The 18,577-nt window shown below is 43.1% G+C and overlaps 1 protein-coding gene across 8 annotated transcripts in view; it reads left to right on the top strand.

Annotated features, from left to right (window-relative positions):
• Positions 1-18,577, top strand: part of DEPDC1 (DEP domain containing 1) — a 36,780-nt gene that overhangs the window by 16,079 nt on the left and 2,124 nt on the right. For 2 of the 8 annotated variants that reach the window (XM_039484858.1, XM_039484859.1), the window contains exon 12: positions 866-2,743. In XM_039484858.1, the coding sequence (XP_039340792.1) occupies positions 866-1,009 (144 nt within the window). In that variant the 3' untranslated portion in view covers positions 1,010-2,743. Of the gene's footprint in view, positions 1-865; positions 2,746-16,672; positions 16,804-17,258; positions 17,355-18,261; positions 18,399-18,577 lie in introns of those variants that run through there. The other 6 variants (XM_039484856.1, XM_039484855.1, XM_039484854.1 and 3 more) reach the window with 6 other exon arrangements.

Consider the following 18,577-nt stretch of genomic DNA (forward strand, 5'->3'; position numbering starts at 1 on the left):
GATTCCAAATGAGAACAGAGTGTGTGCCAATGCAAGACTGTCTTGCTTTGTCTGCAGATAGCTGGCTCCAGTTTTGCTATGCTACAGAAGGGTGAAAGCTGACTGGAATGTTCAGAACTTTGTGGATGGTGCAAACTGATAAGCATCATGTGTATGTCACTGCTGTTTGACAAAGTCAGGAGCAACAGCAGGGACTAACATTTAAAATGGAGAGATGGGTGTAGTTCTGCATAAGGGTAACTGGCATTGGCTGAATACAGGATAGAGGAGTGCTTGCACTTACCTCTATCTCCAACACAGTAGCTAGGAGACCATGGAGTGGGAGTAGGAAAGAAAGAGAATGTACTTTTTTTGTGTGTATGAGAGAGAGACTTCAAAGTTATCAGAGTCAGATCTGAAAGATAAAACCCATGAACAGTGTTCAAGCAAGCCATCCTGGTAGGTATTCTAGCACCTCTTTCCCAGCAGATGTTGGAGGCAGAAAGAGAAGGAAATGAGGATACTTAGCACTGGAGAGGAACTAAAGAGTTACACCATGCTATATTATAGAAAAGAAAATGTAGAGTAAAGCCTTGAAGGGATGTAAGGCCTGACAAAAAAAACAAAATAGGGAGTACTATACACTTTTTAAACAATGCATTAAAAAGAAATGGGATAATATTACAGTTGAATGCAGTACAAAATGGTTATTTTCCTGTAGGGCAGGTGCCAGGGGTTTGGTAGGATATCACAGCAAAGATATTTTTCATCCTGGCTAGCGGGCTTACTCCCCAGACTAATAAGTGTCTAATCAGGTTGTTATATTTTTCAAGCTCTCTGTATCTTCTTTTAAATAGCTTTTTATAATTACTCGTTTGTTTTTTAGTTTCAGAAGGAATATCCACTGATCTACCAGAACAGATTTCCAACTACAGAAAGTGAAGCAATATTATTTGAAAACAAACCAACAATTAAGCAACCAATGCTTAGCCTGAAAAAACCAAAGTTTCGTAGCGTAAGATACTATTAGGTATTCAACTATACTTCTTGAATCTATTTATCTGATAAGTATATGCATAGTCTAGTGAAGGACACTTACGTACTATGAAAATCTGATATTTTCTTTGTGGAGGGGGAGAGAGATGTGCACATGCACACTTTATGTTGAAAGGTGCCAAAGTATCTTTCTTCTGGAGATCACTTTTCACTTACCAAATCTTGAAATGAGATAAATGTTTAATGTTTACAAGTTACCCAACACATGCAAACAAATATTGAGTTGTATGTGTTGAATCTCAGAAGTAAAAAGAAATGTGAAAAGAAATATGAAGTTATTAGTAACCAAAAAATGTCTGTGTTATTACTACAGTCTGGGAAACCAATGATATACATATTGTTGTAACTTTTGTGTTAAATCTGTTTTGGAAATGATGCTATTTAAATTGTAGTTTTGGTTTTTAATCATTTCTTGTGTACTGTATAAATGCTCTGATTGGCTACTCCGTATAGTGTGTACTTGCAACAAAACATTACCTTTTGGGATTGAGAAAAGTGACATCTAGGCCCCACTGACTTCAGTAGGGCTAGAAATTCACCCTAGGTTAGGGATTAATCTGTTTATCCAACTTCAAACTTGTATATACTTTTCATTTGCACTCATTTGTTAATCATTAAAATCATCTTAAGTTTTTAATATATTTACACATGTTAAAACAATTGTACTTGATTTTATATGTATTTCTAATTTTTGATGGAAAGCTGATCTCAAATACACGGATAACTGACCTGGTATACTGCTCGAACAAAATAAGTAAGAGGGGAGGATGATATATGCCAATTTGGTTCAGTGTAGGTATATAGGTATTATATATATTAGGCTTCAGTGTTTTATTTATAACATTGCTGAGCTGGTTTTTACAAGACTTCTGGAAAATGTCCGTATTGTTCCCTCTCAAGCATCATGGGTGATATTATGGTCCTAATGAAGGCAATGGGAGTTTTCCTGTTGACTTGTTGGCTGGGATTTCATCCCTTATCTTCAGCAGGATTTTAAATCTCTGTGCAATAAATTTCATATCTTGAAAGTAGGGTTTTTTTCCAGATATTTCCAAATATTATGCTAACATTTGTGTACTATTTTTGTTGTTGTTGCCAGGGTTTTTTGTGGGTGGGTTTGGTTTTTGTCTTTTAAATTCAGGACAACATGTGCATATGTGGAATATAGGGAGCTTTTGTTGGGAGGGCGGGTTTGTTTTATCCATTCAGTTTTATGGATCACTTATTTGTGTATTGTATTTAAGCACTTTTGTGTATTGTTAAAGGTATAAGTTAGATGTAAATGGTCACTGTTAGTTATGCTGGTGATTTAATGTAGTTAAATCACAGTTTATTATCTATCTAATGCAGAAGCCTTGTCATATTGTTAAACTCTTTTGCACACTGTACATGCATATTAAGCCATACCGAAACTAAACTTTGATTGTAGGGAGCACGTGTTTTGTGTGTGTGTGGTTTTTAAACTCTGGATTTGTAGATAATGTTTTTGGGTGAAGTCCTGGCCCTATTGTAGTCAGAGTTGTACCATTAATTTCAGCAGGATCAAGATATCACCCTTTAACAATCCAGATCCAGCCCCTAAATTCCAACATGTGGAACTGTAAACATGTGAGTAGCCCTACAAGGGGATTACTCTCTGTAAGTGTTTGTAGAATTGGGCGTACAGCTTGTACATAAAGTAGCTGCACTACAGCTGTAAAACAACAACCAGCTAAATGATTTAGAATCTTAGTGACCTGCAAAAGGTGGGATGAAGGAGGGAGGGGTTTCTGCCATTCTTTATGCATTTATAAAAACATAGCCTGAAAGTCATCTTGCCCACCCCTCAAAAAATGAAAAAATCCTGATTTGTTTTTTACAGTAGAAATGCAGGTCTTGTCTGCCTTTGACTTATGGGAGACGGTAGAACTAGTGAAACTGATAGAAGAAGGGAAGGGATTTTCTTTTAGGGTGGTTTTAAACTTAGTGTTTGTTAATGCCTTTATACAGTATATAGTAAAAAAGCACAAACCTTCTTCCCTTTCCCTGTGCAAGTCACCTTTAAAGATTCCGAATCAGTAGCTATACACTGTGAAATACATCAGAAGTATTATAATATCACCTGTGAAAGATAAGAATTTGTATCCAACAATTAGCATACATGGTGACGGAAGGATCATGAGATTCATGGACAATGTTGCTTGAAAGCTGGAAGAGTGACTTATGTAATGGAATATTCATTTTGAGACCTGTCTGTTTTAGTCTTTTGTGGGAAATCTGTGGAATGGGAGAGTTTTTATTACCATATCATCTGAACTTGCTCAGAGCAGGATGGGACAATGTGGAAGTAAAAATGCATGGAGGTTAAAAATATTGTTCCATTGCTGCCAACCATGTGGCTGCATCAGTGGTCAAGGTGAGGTATGTGGGGAGTTTAGTTACATTCCCTCCAAGTATCTCCAAATGTATTAAACAAGAACTAAGCCTAAATGCACTCAGCCTGGCTCATCACTAAAGTGTAAAGTATAATTAATCTTCAGGTAGTAGTCCATAAGGACACAAGAATGACCATACTGGGTCAGACCAATGGTCTATCTATCCCAGTACCCTATCTGTTGACAGTGGCCCACGCCATATGCTTCAGAGGGACTGAACAGAACAGGGTAATTACTGAGTGAGCCATCTCTCATCATCCGGTCCCAGCTTCTGGCAGTCAGAGACTTAGGGATATCCAGAGTATGAGGTAACATCCTTGACCATCATGGCTAATATCCATCGATGGACCTATCCTCCATGAACTTATATAATTATTTCTGAACCCAGTTTAGTCTTCACAACATCCCCAGCAACAAGTTCCACAGGTTGAGTATGCATTGTGTGAAGAAGTACTTCCTTATGTTTGTTTTCAACCTGTTGTCTATTAATTTTATCTGGTGACCCCTGTTTCTTGTTTTATGTAAAGGAGTAAATAATCATTTTCTTTGCATCATTCATGATTCTACAGACCTCTATCCTATCCCTCACTCCATAGTTTCTCTTCCAACCTAAACAGTCCCAGTCTTTTTAATCTCTCCTCATATGGAAGCTGTTCCATACCCCAAATCATTTTTGTTGCCCTTCTCCGTACCTTTTCCAATTTTAATATCTTTTTTTTTTAGAAGGGGTGACCAGATCTGCACACACTATGCAAGGTGTGGGTGTACTAATGATTTATATAGTCATATTATGATAATAAGACAGAAACTATCTATACCTTTCCTAATGATTCTTAAAATTTGTTAGCTTTTTTGACTGCCGCTGCACATTGAGCAGATGGTTTTCAGAGAACTATCCACAATGACTCCAAGATTTCTTTCTTGAGTGGTAACAGATAATTTAGTATTTTGTATATATAGTTGGGATTGTTTTCCAGTGTGCATTACTTTGCATTTTTCAACATTGAATTTAATCTGTAATTTTGTTGCCCAATCACTCAGTTTTGTGAGATCCCTTTGTAACTCTTCACAATCTGCTTTAGACTTAACTATCTTGAGTAGTTTTGTATCGTCTGCAAACTTTGCCACCTTACTGAGGATGACAAGGGAATTGGATTACCTAACAAGGTTGAAATCACTTCAGAAATCTCCCTGGGATACCTCACATCCTGCTAGAGGTACCACTAAGGCTCCAAAGTCTGGGGTACTGAGTTGGTGATACCAGGAAAGAACATGAACTCAACACTGAGTGCTAAGCAAGCACATTCAGCACCATCTTCAAAACACACAGTATTGCATTAGAAGCCACGTAAATCTAATATGGCTGTTTCCGAGGGAATACAGTGTGTGCAGAGCAAGACTGCCCAAGCAATTGCCACAGCCTGTACATAAAGATACAGCACCATTTAAGTCAGTGGCTCTCCCTGAGCCAAGAATGGTAACAGTTAGGAAGGAAAGAATGCCCTCTCTGTTCCTTTCACAGGTACTGGGTAGGTTTTTATTTTCAAGTGACTTCTTGGTACCAGAAGAGCTTTAATCCCCATTTTTAGATATCTGTACAGGGTCACCAAAAAGGGGAAGTACATAACCCAGTACTGCTGGACTCTCCAGTGCCAACAGGATCAGGAATGCCATTGTGGGTGCTACAGCCATCCACTGCTCCACTGAGAGATTCTGATGAAGATAGCTCATTGGAGTCACAATAGAGCAAGGATGGGCAAACTTTTTGGTCCAAGGGCCACATCTGGGTATGGAAATTGTATGGCAGGCCATGAATGCTCACAAAATTGGAGGTTGCGCTCTGGGAGGGGGTTAGGGCTCTGGTGGAGTCAGAAATGAGGAATTCAGCATGTGGGAGGGGGCTCCAGCTGGGGGTGTGGGGTTTGGGGTGGGTCTGGGGATGAGGAGTTGGGGGTGCAGGAGGGTGCTTGGACTGAGGGGTTCGGAGGGTGGACGGGATCAGGGCTGGGGCAGGGGATTGGGGCACAGGAGTGGGGCAGGCACTTACCTCAAGCAGCTCCTGGAAGCAGTGTCATGTCCCCCCGCCGGCTCCTACGTGGAGGCGTGGGCAGACGGCTCCCATTGGACGCAGTTCCTGGCCCATGGGAGCTGTGGAGGTGGTACTTGGGGTGGGGGCAGCCTGTGGAGCCCTCTGGCTGCCCTGTGTGTAGGAGCCAGAGGGGGGACATGCTGCTGATTTTCAGGAGCTACGCAGAGCAGGGCAAGCCCCCAACCCCACTCCGTAGCTGAAGTGCTGGAATGGGGCAAGCCCTGGACCCTGCTCCCCAGCAAGAGCTCAAGGGCCAGATTTTTTTTAAAACATCTGAAGGGCCAGATGTGGCCCCTGGGCTGTAGTTTGCCCACCCATACAATAGAGCATACAGAGCTCATCTTCATAATCACTGGGAGCCCTTCCTTCAGAATATTATTCTAAGGCTGAATACTCTTAAGTACTCAGAAGGAGAAAACTTTTGGTATGGTGCCCCACGAGGGCCCCTTTTCCAAATGGGACTCCTAGTGGAATTTTTGGAAACCCTGAGACCCTAATGGGACTAGGGCTGAGACAAGTTGCAGACATCCTAGTAGAGAGACTTGGGGTAAGCAACCGCTTTCACCTTATCAACCACAACAACTATCTCAGAAAGAAGTGATTCAGGAAGAGAATCAGCAGATAACAGAAAAGCTACTTCCCATAGAGAATATTTCATCTTCGTCTCTGGATGAGGCAGTTATGTCTTTGCGCTCCACTTATGATGAGGACTTCAACCATTTCTAGGAGCTGATGAAAGGAATTCAGAAAACCTAAAAATTCCCTTGGAAGTCATCCAAGAGTCTCAGCATAAGCTTTTAGATAGTCTTCAGTTGTCAAAATGAGGCACTTAAAATAAACATAGCATTATTGAGTCAAGCAAAAACTATATGGAGTACCCCAGCTATAATTCTTCCTACCTGTAAAACGGATGATAAAAGTTATGTACTACCTAAAGTCTCAGGATTTTTATTTTTTCATCCACTGCCAAATTCCCTGGTGGTAGAGGTGACCAATGAATGAACAACACAGCATCATTCCAGATCAACACCACAGGATAAGGAATACAAGCAATTTTACCTGTCAAAAATGTTACTCATCAGCTACTCTTCAGTTTAGAATAGTTAATTCCAGGCTTTGATCTGAGGTCTGGTTATGTAAACTATAACAAATTATTGGATTTTTTTTTTAATTACCACATGACAAAAGGGATCAGTTTCAGGGACTGTGAGGGACACTCTATAGCCAGTTCAGCATTACAAGATGCTTTAGACATGGCAGATGCAGCCTTGGGTTCAGTTGCTACAGATGATGTGCAGATTATCGTGGCTTCAGATGTCAAAAATTCCAAAGGTAGGACTAAAACAATAGAAGACCTTCCCTTCAATGGGTTGACTCTCTTCAATGACAGGACCAATGACTCTCTGTGACATTGCAATCCCTTGGAATATATACACCTGCAATCAAAAGAAAACACAGACTTCAGTCTTCCAAAGGCAAAGGTCCTTCCAAGCACCTCACTACAGATCATCGGATCTCCCAGGGAAATGACCATGGTTCCAGAAAAAGAGACCAATGTCTTTGGGTGCAAGTAACACACGATCATCTTCTTGAGCAAAGCAACAATTTTGATGGAAAGGTTGAGAGCTGCATACCACCCAGCCATTTGGATCTAACAATTTCCTATGCTTTTCCTGCTCCTCCCTATGGAAATCATCATGCAGTCTTCTGAAGTGTATGGGGAAGCCATAACATCAGACAGATGCATCTTAGCAGTAATTACCACCCGTTATTATCCACTTTATGGCTATCTCAGTGAGAGTCTGCTAAAGCAAGAAATAGACTCTCTATTGAAATTAGGGGTGATAGAACCAGTTCCTCTCCCTTATAGCGAAAAGTGGTTCTATTCAAGGTATTATCTGATACCAAAGAAGAAAGGAGGATGGAGACCCATTCTAGACCCTTCATTCAAAGGGTAAGATTCAGGAAGTGTGATGGGGTATACAAACCTCACACTGAGCAACAAGGGGTTAAGGGATTATTTTGGTCCCAGCCAACCCCATCCTACCACACCTGCAGCAAATGCTCCATCTGGTGGAGGAATTAAAAGTCAGGGAAACAGCTCGTTTGGGGGGCAGACCTAGAAGAGAGCAGACCTGCAGCCCACAGTTCCAGCAGCACCAAGCCGAGGGAAGGCTGAAGTCTTTAACATAACTGCCCCAAAGAGCCCTCTCTTAGGGAAGGGAAGACTTATCCCAGAAACAATCAAAGAGGAAGTATTCCCTTCTCCCCCACATGTGGACCCTGGACATTGGTAATCCCTTTTTATTTTCTTGGTTTGAACTACCCCAGCAGGGGAAAGCTTGGACTGGGCTGGGGGGGAATAGGAAGTGGCTCATGGAGAGCAGCCTTGGTTGCCAGATCCCTGGTAGCCCCAGAGGGCCCTGAGTGGGAGCCCAGTGGAGTGGAAGGGCCTGGGCTCCCCTACCAACAACCCACCTTCTGGTTACAGCGACTGGTTACAGCGACTTCCCAGCGACTGGGAAGGGGGCATAAAGCCCCCAGACATAAGGGGATTAAAATAATTCAAAGCCTAGAGGTAGGCGATGACCTAAAAAAAGATCCAGGAATTATTTGTTGGACTTTTGTTTGTTGAACTTTGTTTTCCTGCAAGGGGTTGCCTTTAATACCATGACCTGGCCAGAGGACTGGTATGGAAGAGAGACCACCACAGCAAAGGAGCAATTGTCAGCAGGGGTGCCAAAGTGAAGAATAGCTGCTATGCCATGCCTGGCCACAGGGAGGCATTTCTATGGTGAGTTCTCCTCACACCTTCTATGGGCCATCTTAATTACCACTTCAAAAAGGTTTTTTTCCTCCTGCTGATGATAGCTCATCTCAATTGATTAGACTTTTCCTGTTGTTATGCATACTTCCACCTTTTCATGTTCTCTGTATGTATAAATATCTCCTGTCTGTGTGTTCCATTCTATGCATCCGAAGAAGTGAGCTGTAGCTCACGAAAGCTCATGCTAAAATAAATTTGTTAGTCTTTAAGGTGCCACAAGTACTCCTGTTCTTTTTACGGATACAGACTAACACGGCTGCTACTCTGAAATCCATGGTGAGTGAATCCCATTACAGGGCCACATAGTATTCTCTCATTCCACTATGGGAAAATTTATTAAAGGACTGAACCAGCTTTTCCACCTGTTGGAGAACACCCTCCTTCATGTGATCTCAGTGTAGTGCTGGGTGGTTTGATGACTCCCCCTCTGACCCCATGTCTACCTGCTCCTTCCAATACTTCTCAATGAAGACATAACATCAGCCAGGAGAATAGAAGAGATTCAGGCCCTCCTATGCTATCTTTCAGAAGGACAAAGTCACTCTTAGGCCTCATCCAAAGTTCTTGCCTAACAGTCTGATTTTCACATTAACCAGTGTTTTCACCTGCTGGTCTCTTGTCCCCAAATTTCATTCTTCACCAGCCAAAGCAAAACTTCACACACGGGTTGTGGTTAGAGTGTTCTATTATTTAGTCAGAATGAAATTGATTAGCTCCTAACTAAGACTGTTGCATTTGTGAAATAAGTGAGGACCACCAGTATCCTCACAGCGATTATCTAAATGGATCTCCAACTGTATATGTACCTGCTATGTGTTAGCAAAAAAAGGAATCTCTGTGGGCACATCAGGTCTCATTCAACTTGAGCCCAGGCAGCCTCCACTGACATTTTGAACAACTTCCCTCTGATTGAAATATGTAAGGCAGGGCCATTGAGTTCAGTCCATACTTCTCACTGTGCCTTGGTACAGGCCTCTGGATCAGATGTAAGCTTTAGTAGGGTGATCTTTCAAAAGATATTTATACAGGACTCCTTTAACTGCTTCCAAGCATGGAATAGTGCCTGCTAATCACTGAGAGTAAAATCCATGTGGACAATGTCTCAATGAAAAGAGAATGGGTAACTAACTTTATAGTAACTGTGGTTGTAGCTCTTTGAGATGTGCTGTCCATACAGATTCCACGACCCACTCTCAGTCCCCATTCTGCCATTCAGAGTCATTGATGAAGAAACTAAAAGGTGGTTTAGGCCACCCTGACCCTTATAACCTCTGCTACGGTGATTGTGAGGGCCCCCAGAATGCAACCCCAAAGGACACTGCTGTTAAAAAAAATCAAATGTCATGTACAAAGAGCCGGTCCCACTTGATTTTTAGCAGAATCTTGTGCACGAGCGAGATGAGGAGGGAAGCAAAGAACAGGTGACCTGTCCACGGGAGCAAGAAAACATCCGTGAGTGAACCCGGGCTGTGGTTTTGGGGGAAGCAAAACTGGTGACACTTCCCGTTAGACCTGTTTGCAACCAGGCACATCTGGGGAGTCCCCACCATTGCAAAATGTCCCTCATCATGTCTGGGCAAAGGGACCACTTGTGGTGATTGAAGAAAGTCCTGCTGAGGTGATCTGCCAGTTTGTTCTGCGCTCCCAGAAGGTGAGAAGCCTTGAGGAGAAGTGAGTGGTCTATGAAGAACTCCCATAAGAAGATGCTTCCTGACATCGGGAGGAGGGGAGGAAGGGAGTGAGACCCCTCCCTGCCTGTTGAGGTGGAACCTAGCTGCAGTGTTCTCCATAAGCACCAGCATGCTCCTGCCTGAAATGTGAGGCAGGACTGCTTGACAGGCCAGCCGAACTGCCCTGAGCTCTATGATGTTGATGTGTAACGAGAGCTCTTCTGGAGACCACAGGCCTTGGAGTCTCAGGGGCCCTAGGTGAGCTCCCCAGTCTTGTGCTGACTAGGGATATCGACTAGGGGCCAGAGGTATCGATGGATGGAGCCATGAGACGGGAACACCTGTGCAAACCGTCAGTGGGTCCAGCCACCAATTAAGGGAGGTGAGAGCTGGGGAAGGTATTGTGAAGACTAAGTCCAGATGGTGACAGTTTGGCAAAATACACTGAGGCCAGCCATGTCTGAAGGGGCCTAAGTAACCTGGTGTACTACATGGCAAAAGGCCATGTGACTGAAGAGCTCAGACAAGAATGGGCTGTTGTAGGTGGTCCCTTAGGTACTAACAGGGACATGATTATCTGAAACTGACCTGAGAGGAAGAGTCTGACCTGGGTGGAGGTGAGTGTGACGGGTTGGATCACAGAAACCCCCTTTGGGCTTGCCACCTGATGTGCCGAGACTGCCTCTGAGCCCGTTTTCCTTGGCAGCTTGGGACTTCAGTGCCCTGCCTGGTTTGAGCCAGACATGCTATCCTGCTACAATCACAGACTCAGGTCTGAACAACATCCCCCAAAAGCTGCAGGCTTAACTGAAAATGTCCTCTGAGACCCCAAGCCTTCATTCCTCCCAGCCTGACTCACAGGAAGGCTTGCAAGCAAACTGAGCCATCCACAGTCAATTGTCCTGGTTGATGGGAGCCATCAAGATTCCAAATCACAATGGCCCACATTTTGCATAATTACAATAGGCCCTCAGTTATATTTCATATTTCTAGTTTCAGATACAAGAATGATACATACATACATACATACAAATAGGATGCACACAGTAGATTATAAGCTTTGTAATGATACCTTACAAGAGACCTTTTGAAAGAAGCATATTCCAGTTACATTATATTCACACTTATTAGCATATTTTCATAAAATCATATAGAGTGCAACATCACAGTGAGCACCATTCCAATAATCTCTGTCCTCTGTACCGGAATGAGGGTAGACTTCTGTGCATTTATGAGCAGGCCTAAGACCTGGAACATCGACTGAATGAGGTGGAGGCTGGACTCTACCTGAGCCATGGACTGGCCTCTGACTAGCCAGTCCTCCAGATACAGGTAGACTTGCACTCCCTGGCTCCTCAGGAAGGCTGCCACTACTACCATACATTTTGTGAACACCCACGGGGCTGCTGACAGGCCAAACGGGAGTACAGCAAATTGGCAATGCATCTGCTTCACAATAAACCTGAGGAATCTTCTGTGGCCTTGGAAGATGGAAATGTGAAAGTAAGTGTCCTTTAAATTGAGAGCAGCATACCAGTCCCCAAGATCCAGGGAAGGAATAATGGAAGGCAGGGAGACTGTGCAAAACAATCGGCTGCGTGTGCTCCCTCTGTGTGCTGTCCCAGCTCTGCGCAGATAGCTGACACAGCAGAACCCCTAATGACCACACACTCTAGTAAGGTACGAAGGCACTTCGGCCAGGTTTATTGTCAAACGAAGCACAATGATAGTTCCCTCTAGACTTTATTCTACAGGACATACTACAAATATGTGCCCCCTGGCAATGGACTCAGCTCAGTCAGTGGCGGGACTTTCCACTGCCCCCTAGGCTGGACAAAGACATCCACTCAGGGATGCATTCTTATACAAGTTACACATCACTCCTGACGTACTGAGGTGCAACCCCTCTACGTAGCAAGGTACAACCCCTTTAGGTAGTAAGGTGCCGCCTCTCACCTTGTACATGTTGGTTCGAACAAAACAACTCTATCCATCATATTACCCTTTTGGCCCTGTCATTGAGATGGGTCAGCCTGTTCCTTGTTTTCTGTGTGAAGTGTACAAGTATGCGAATGTTCTGATATCTGGTGTCCAGTACCTTTTAGGTATGTCTCTTTTTGCAGCATCAGCCCTTTCCTTGCCAGCTTCTGTGAGCAGGGCCTGCTCTGGCTCACAGCTTAACTTTTTGCTTTATGTTAGCAAAGTCTTGACCATTACTTTAGTTCAGGCCTTAGGCCTCATACCGGGCCTCTGATAAGGGTTTATGTTTCAGGGCCTCCTCTTACTACAATTGGTATTCAGGTGTACTCTCCACTGCAGAATTCTCCTCTTGCTCACTGTCACATTTCTTCTAGTGTGCTTCAAGGTGTCATTAAACATAGTGTCACAAGTTCACTAATAACATCATTTCAGTGTAAAATAGAGGCTGGAATTGGTATTTGATTTAAAGGCAAGTTGAGCCATAAAGTTGAAAGTCTGTTTTACGTTTTTGTCTTTTTAATTACAGTGCTGCTCCTTGATAAATTCTTAAACTGCCCACCTGCTTGAACTCCGTCATTCTGGGAGTGAGGGTGGAAAGGAGGCAGTACTATCATTTGATTGCATTGGGCAGTATGGGGGCAGGTGCTGTGCAAGCTCACATGCACTTCCTTCATTTTATGCTTTAGTTCCCCCAACCTTAGGCTTCCCCTTACTGGTCCTGGTGGCACTCTACAGATCCAAGTTGCGGGGGAGGGGAGTGTCAAGTTGTACTGTTTTAGGCAGCATTCTGGGATAAATACGCTTTTGCCAGCATGACTCATGCAGAGTTTGCCTGAGGATGGTCATTTCTATTTCTATCATTTAGTCTATTTTTAAGCATGAAGTAGCTCTTTTCTAAAGCAATGAAACTGCACCCATGTTCTTTCCTCAAAATACCTTATTTCTTGGGGAAATGGGGGGCTACAAATGCCTCTTACGTTCTGCAGCTGAAATAAATTCCTGTTCCTTGTCCAGGTGACTGACTGGCATTTCCTGAGCAATGGTCAATCTCTAAGAAAGACTGATACAAATCTTTGTCAACTAAGAAAAACGTAACAGCAAAATAAAGAACTTCTGTTTTCCCTTTAAAAAGCTAAATAATGCATCTTTCACAATCATGTGGCTGATAATCCTCATCCCTTTGCATTGCGCCATCTGGAATCTTCCTAAAAAGATTAAGGTTTTGATTCTGTGTTCTGCTGTGCTCCTTTTAATTTCTGTGGGATTTCTATGCAACAGAATCTCGCCCTCAAGTGTTTGTTGTTTTTTTTTAAAAACCTGCACAGTGGGCTCTCAGAGTGAGGAAATCTCCACAAGGACCTTCTCACAGAGATGTCCCCCCCATTATTCCGTCAAGGAGATGGAGTTTGCTTCTATAAGGGCATGTCAGCAGTACTGCAGGATCTCAGAAGGCCATCTGCATACAGGCTGTGGACCCAGTGGCTACTCACGCTTGTCTCCCTGTCACATTGCCTGCAAGCTCTTTCTCAACCACATCTGCCTCCATGAAAAAAACAATACAGACTCATCTTATCTAGGGATTCTCTGCAGGACAGGAGAGAATTTGGGGGTCTCATGGTCTTGCTCTCCTCACAGCCATCCCCCATCTCCTGACCCAGCATGAACCTGCTGGACCACATGGAGAAGCATCAGCAAAATCTGGAGGGATGCATATGGGGGATAAGTACTGCAAAGGCAGCTGAGCCTCTCCTCTATATGGAAAGGGGAAAATCCATGCAAAGAGCCCCCATGTAGGGATCTAGGAGGGAAATTCTGGTCTTGGAGCTCTGTTCTAACATAGTTTGCTCAGTTTTCCAGGCAAAGCAATTGTTTTTTGCCTCTGCTTGTGGAAATTACAAAAGGCACCATCTGTGATGCAGCACAAACAGTTCTTGGGGAGAAAGAGAAAAATACTCACTAGCTGTAGTATGAGCTTATGTCTCCTTTCTTTGGTGCAACAGGTTATTTTCTAATAGCCAGGATATGTCTTGGAACATTGTGTGCTTTCCTGCTATAATCTAGTGTTTAGGGTGGTGGGCTGTTGTTTTGTGATGGGAGGCAGGGGATCCAGGATAAACTAACTTCCCAGTGTAAACTGGCTGATATTGGTAATTTAATCAATGGCTCTTTTGTCCGTATAAATTGTTTTTCATTGATGCTGTTGCTAGTAAGATGTATGTCATCTATACGCAGTCTGGAGCCAACAGTGCTTATAAAGGATTGCAAACCCCAGTACCTGCCTAACCTTACTCACTGTAATGACTTCCATTTTGTTCTGTTCTGTGTTAATACTTTACTTACTTACATGTTCCAGATAAGCAACTTATTAGGAAAGAGGCTGACATTTCTTTGGATTTAGCTTTCAGAGGGCTGCCCCAATTATTCACAGTTCCTGATCCATGTTATTTAATCTGTAGTCCAAGGTCTTGACATAAACTCAAGTAATAGCTAACTAAATTACAAATCTGACTAACAACATGACAGTTAACACCTTTAAATGGGTGACGTTATAAAAATGCTAATTCTTTGTTTCATTTTAAACTATACTCCTATGGAGTTGTCAGTTTTCTTTCTGACTCATTCTAAAAAGTCTACTTCAAGCTGGGCAGTATTCATTTTAAGTACCATGCTGCAAAGTTAAAATTAGCCAGGAGGACCAATTAATTTTTCAGTTGAGTTCATTCAATTTCCTGTAGCCTATCAGAGTTGTGTACAATATAGTAATAGTTCTCTGTTCTTAAAGTGTATTTCTGTTCTGAAAACTGACTCTGTAAAACTCGCATCATGAGGTTCCATGTTTATGTCTCTCAGTGACCCGAGATCAAATTTCTTCATTGTACATGTGAAAAGATGGAGTTTAGCACCCAGCTCTGTAAACTCAGTCTGGGATTTAAAAGTTAAATCTGGTGGTGGTGGTTGTTGTTTTCAAATTCATGCATCACCATCAGTAAAGATTCTGCACTGGGGATTTGGTTAAGAATTATCATTGTAGCACAGGGAGCTGGGGGGTGAGCGTGGGGCACCCGGGCCATGACCTAGCTATTTTTTGACCAGGCCAAACCGGAGTGCCACTGCAACCCCATGTGTCAAGTTGCAGTGCTATTCATTCAACTCAAATTTGGCCCAGCTGCAGAAGGCGTAAGGGCTCATGGGTTGTGGGGGTGTCAGGATAGTGAGGTAGTGGAGGGGCCTGAGAGGAGAAGAAGGGAAGCAAATCTATGGGCCTCCCACTTTAAATTGCATTCCCCAGTCCCTGATTATTATTATAATGTATGAACCAGGTAGAATCCAGTTCTCTCTCCCTGAATACTAAACCATCTGTACATGCTGCAGCGGCATGATGTTGTGGCTTGGACAAAGAACTAGGAGCTAGTTCTTGAGGTCTAATCTCAGCCCTGTCACCCAGGCCTGGTCTACGCACAGACTTGCACTGGTTTAACTAAAAATGTGTTTTTAAATTGATGTGGTGTAAATTTGTGTAGAACTCTTATTTTGGTCTGAGTGATTTAGTACAGATTAACTTAATCTATTTCATCACAGCATCTGTGTCTCAGTTCCCTGATCTGTAAAGTGAGAACATTAATACTCGTCAGGGGTTTTCAGGATTATTAATTAAAACTAGTAACTGTATATTGCTTTGAAAAGGGATTGTTAAATTTTTAACTGACAGAAAGATGCCTGATACCTAATGTGGTGGACAATCTGTGTATGAACTCAGGTGGAAATTGTCTTTGTGGTTTATTCTGTCTCCTAGTGTCCTACCTAACCAGAAATAACCGTCCTGCACACAAGGTCCCCATAGTCTCTTACCTGCTACTGGGTATTTTGGCACTTCTGTGTGGTCTAGCTGCATCTGGAATACCACATGGATTGTTGGCTGTCAGAAGTACCTGTAAATGAACTCCAGGCTTCTCTTTCCTGAATTGTTTGCATAGGGCCAGACTGAGATGTCTTAACTCACATAGACTATTACCCCATGAATAGTCCCATTGTTCTCAATGGGATAAGGTGCTACTCACCATGAATGGTTGTATAAACTAGCCCATAATCACTCTGTGGCAAAGATGTATCAGTATGTTCCATCCTGTTTAAGGAGATGTGGTGCCATGTGACAGCACAGTCACTAGAGACGGTTTTCCAATAGAAAGATGTCTGCTATAGTGTTGACCCCTGCAGGAGTTTGGTCAATGTATGATCCGCACCAGTCTATTCTAACAGAGATATGTGTGCAGGCAGTCATCAGGCTATGTGCATGGATTATGTTCGCTAAGACATAGTTCCCAGCCTGGAGTAATGAAGCAGCAGTGTGTTCTGAGTTTGCATGCCTGTGGTTAAGAGGATATGCCATTTTTATTCTAGGTCTAAGTTGTTTAGCTAGATATTACACCATTAAATCAGGCTAAGTGCTGCATGGAAGTGAAGAGACTCTTCTGTTTTATGTTGTTAAGCAAGACACCGTAGTCCTCTACTACTACAGCTACAGCTTTTGCAATCCAGCTCTCCACCCTCCAACAAAGTGAGAGGCCAGTTGCAAGAATCAAACCCAGGATTTTCAAGTGGTAGCAAAAAGTGTCAGGCCAGTGCCCTTTTTTCACCTAATGTTAATTTCTCCTTCCAGATGCACCTGCCATATCATCATGAGGTGTATTTGTTGTTAAAATGCTTCTACAGACTGAAATCAACCCATAATCAAGGTCTCCTTAATTACAGAGCTGCTCTCAGCCTCAAGTAACATAAAGTGACTATTTGGGGACTCATGCTTTTAAGGATCCTCTGCAGACTTAGCTCAAGACTCCATGTCTCTTCACCCAGTAGCAAGACCCGAGGAAATGTATTCTGTCTGCCTTTGTAAAATCTGAACATCTGAGAAGGATGTCAACTCTCTACCTTGATCTCTCTGCAGCAATGGGACCGAAAAGGGAGCCAATTTAAGGTCTGAGTCCCATCCTCACATCACTACTGTGACAGCTTGATGCTCATCTCCAATTTGGGGCACTGCCTTTGCTAAGGCTGACCTGACTGTGAGTGGGTATAACATTTCATCACCTTCTACATCAGGCTTCCAGCAAGAGGGAGACCCATAATCCCCCTAATTTCATTAATCCTTGAAACAATTCTCTGCTGCAACCTTATTTTCATATAACATTTAGTACCACAGGAGAGAGGGTTTGCTAAGGTGTGATCTTAACTCCTTTTTCTTCCAGAGGTCACTCTACTACATTCAGACTTCATGTCAAGAAGTGACAAACCACAAGAATCCTAGCAAATATCTTGTCATGGTTAATATGATGCCCACTGAAAATGAAATGCTGAGGGTCAAATCCTCACTTGATTTATACTGATGTAGCTGCGTTGAAGTCAATGGAGTGTGCTGATTTACACTAGCTGAGGATCTGACCTTGTAATTTTTTTAACTGAAATACTAAGTTGGCACTTCCAATGAATCAGAAACCTCTTGAATCTCAGCTCCTGCTCAGCTGATAGGTGAGATGCATTTGCAATAGCTCCTCCCACATTAGATGGGCCTTATGCAAGGAGAGCCCCAGGGTTCCTGCAGAGATGTGGATGTCTGTATGGCAGGGAATGATGGCTATTGAGGGCCAACATTAGTCAGGCTTACAAATTTGCTGCTTACATGTCTTTGGCCCCCTAAAAGCTAGCAAACTTTGTGTCCGATAAATAGATATGGTTACCCCAGTATTATTATGCATAGATTTTTGTTAAATACTGACAGTGTGCTTGGTGCTATATAAGACAAAAGGTACAGACAGTCCCTGACCCACAGTACCTGAACTATCTTATTCTTCCTGTGGGGAGTACTGCACGGGCTTAGGTAACATGATTTGCTTAAGGTATTATCTACTGCAGTGTAGCAAGTTTTTAAGGCCAGTCACAGTACAGCAGTCAGTGGCAGGCCCAACATGAGGGGGGAAGCAGATGGTAACAGATGCGTGGTGTGGTACACTTTGGCTAGGAAGAGAAGTCATCCATGGATGGGGGATGGAATTAGTAGCAGGTAGATGTGGGAAGTGGTCAGTGCTAAATCAGAATGTGATGGGGATGCGAAGTGGATCAGTAGCAAAGTGGCAGACTCACTAGGAATAGCTACATAAGATTATTATCTAAACACGGATATTGCACTTTTCATCTATAGATATTCAATGGCTTCACAAAGAAAAGTAAGTGATTTTTATCCTCCTTTTACAGACAGGGTCACAGATACAGAGAAATGAAGGGACTTGTCCAAGGTCACACAGCAGGTCAGTGGCAAAGCTGGGAAGAGACTCCATGATCTCCTGATGCCTGGTCTAGTGCCTGATACACAAGACCACAAAGACTCCCTGGGGGGTAGAGAGAGAGAATTCTTTGTCCCTCAGGTGTGCATTCGGAGACTGTTTCCTTGCAGCTCAGATCCAGCAGCGCCGTGCACAGAGCCAGTCTGAGTGGAGGAGGTGGTGAAGAGCAGAGCACATTACAGACTCCGTGATTCAAATGCACTCTCTTTCCCTTCTTGTTTCTTTGT

Source organism: Mauremys reevesii, linkage group 8, assembly GCF_016161935.1.
Source record: "Mauremys reevesii isolate NIE-2019 linkage group 8, ASM1616193v1, whole genome shotgun sequence".
Taxonomy (NCBI): Eukaryota; Metazoa; Chordata; order Testudines; family Geoemydidae; genus Mauremys; species Mauremys reevesii.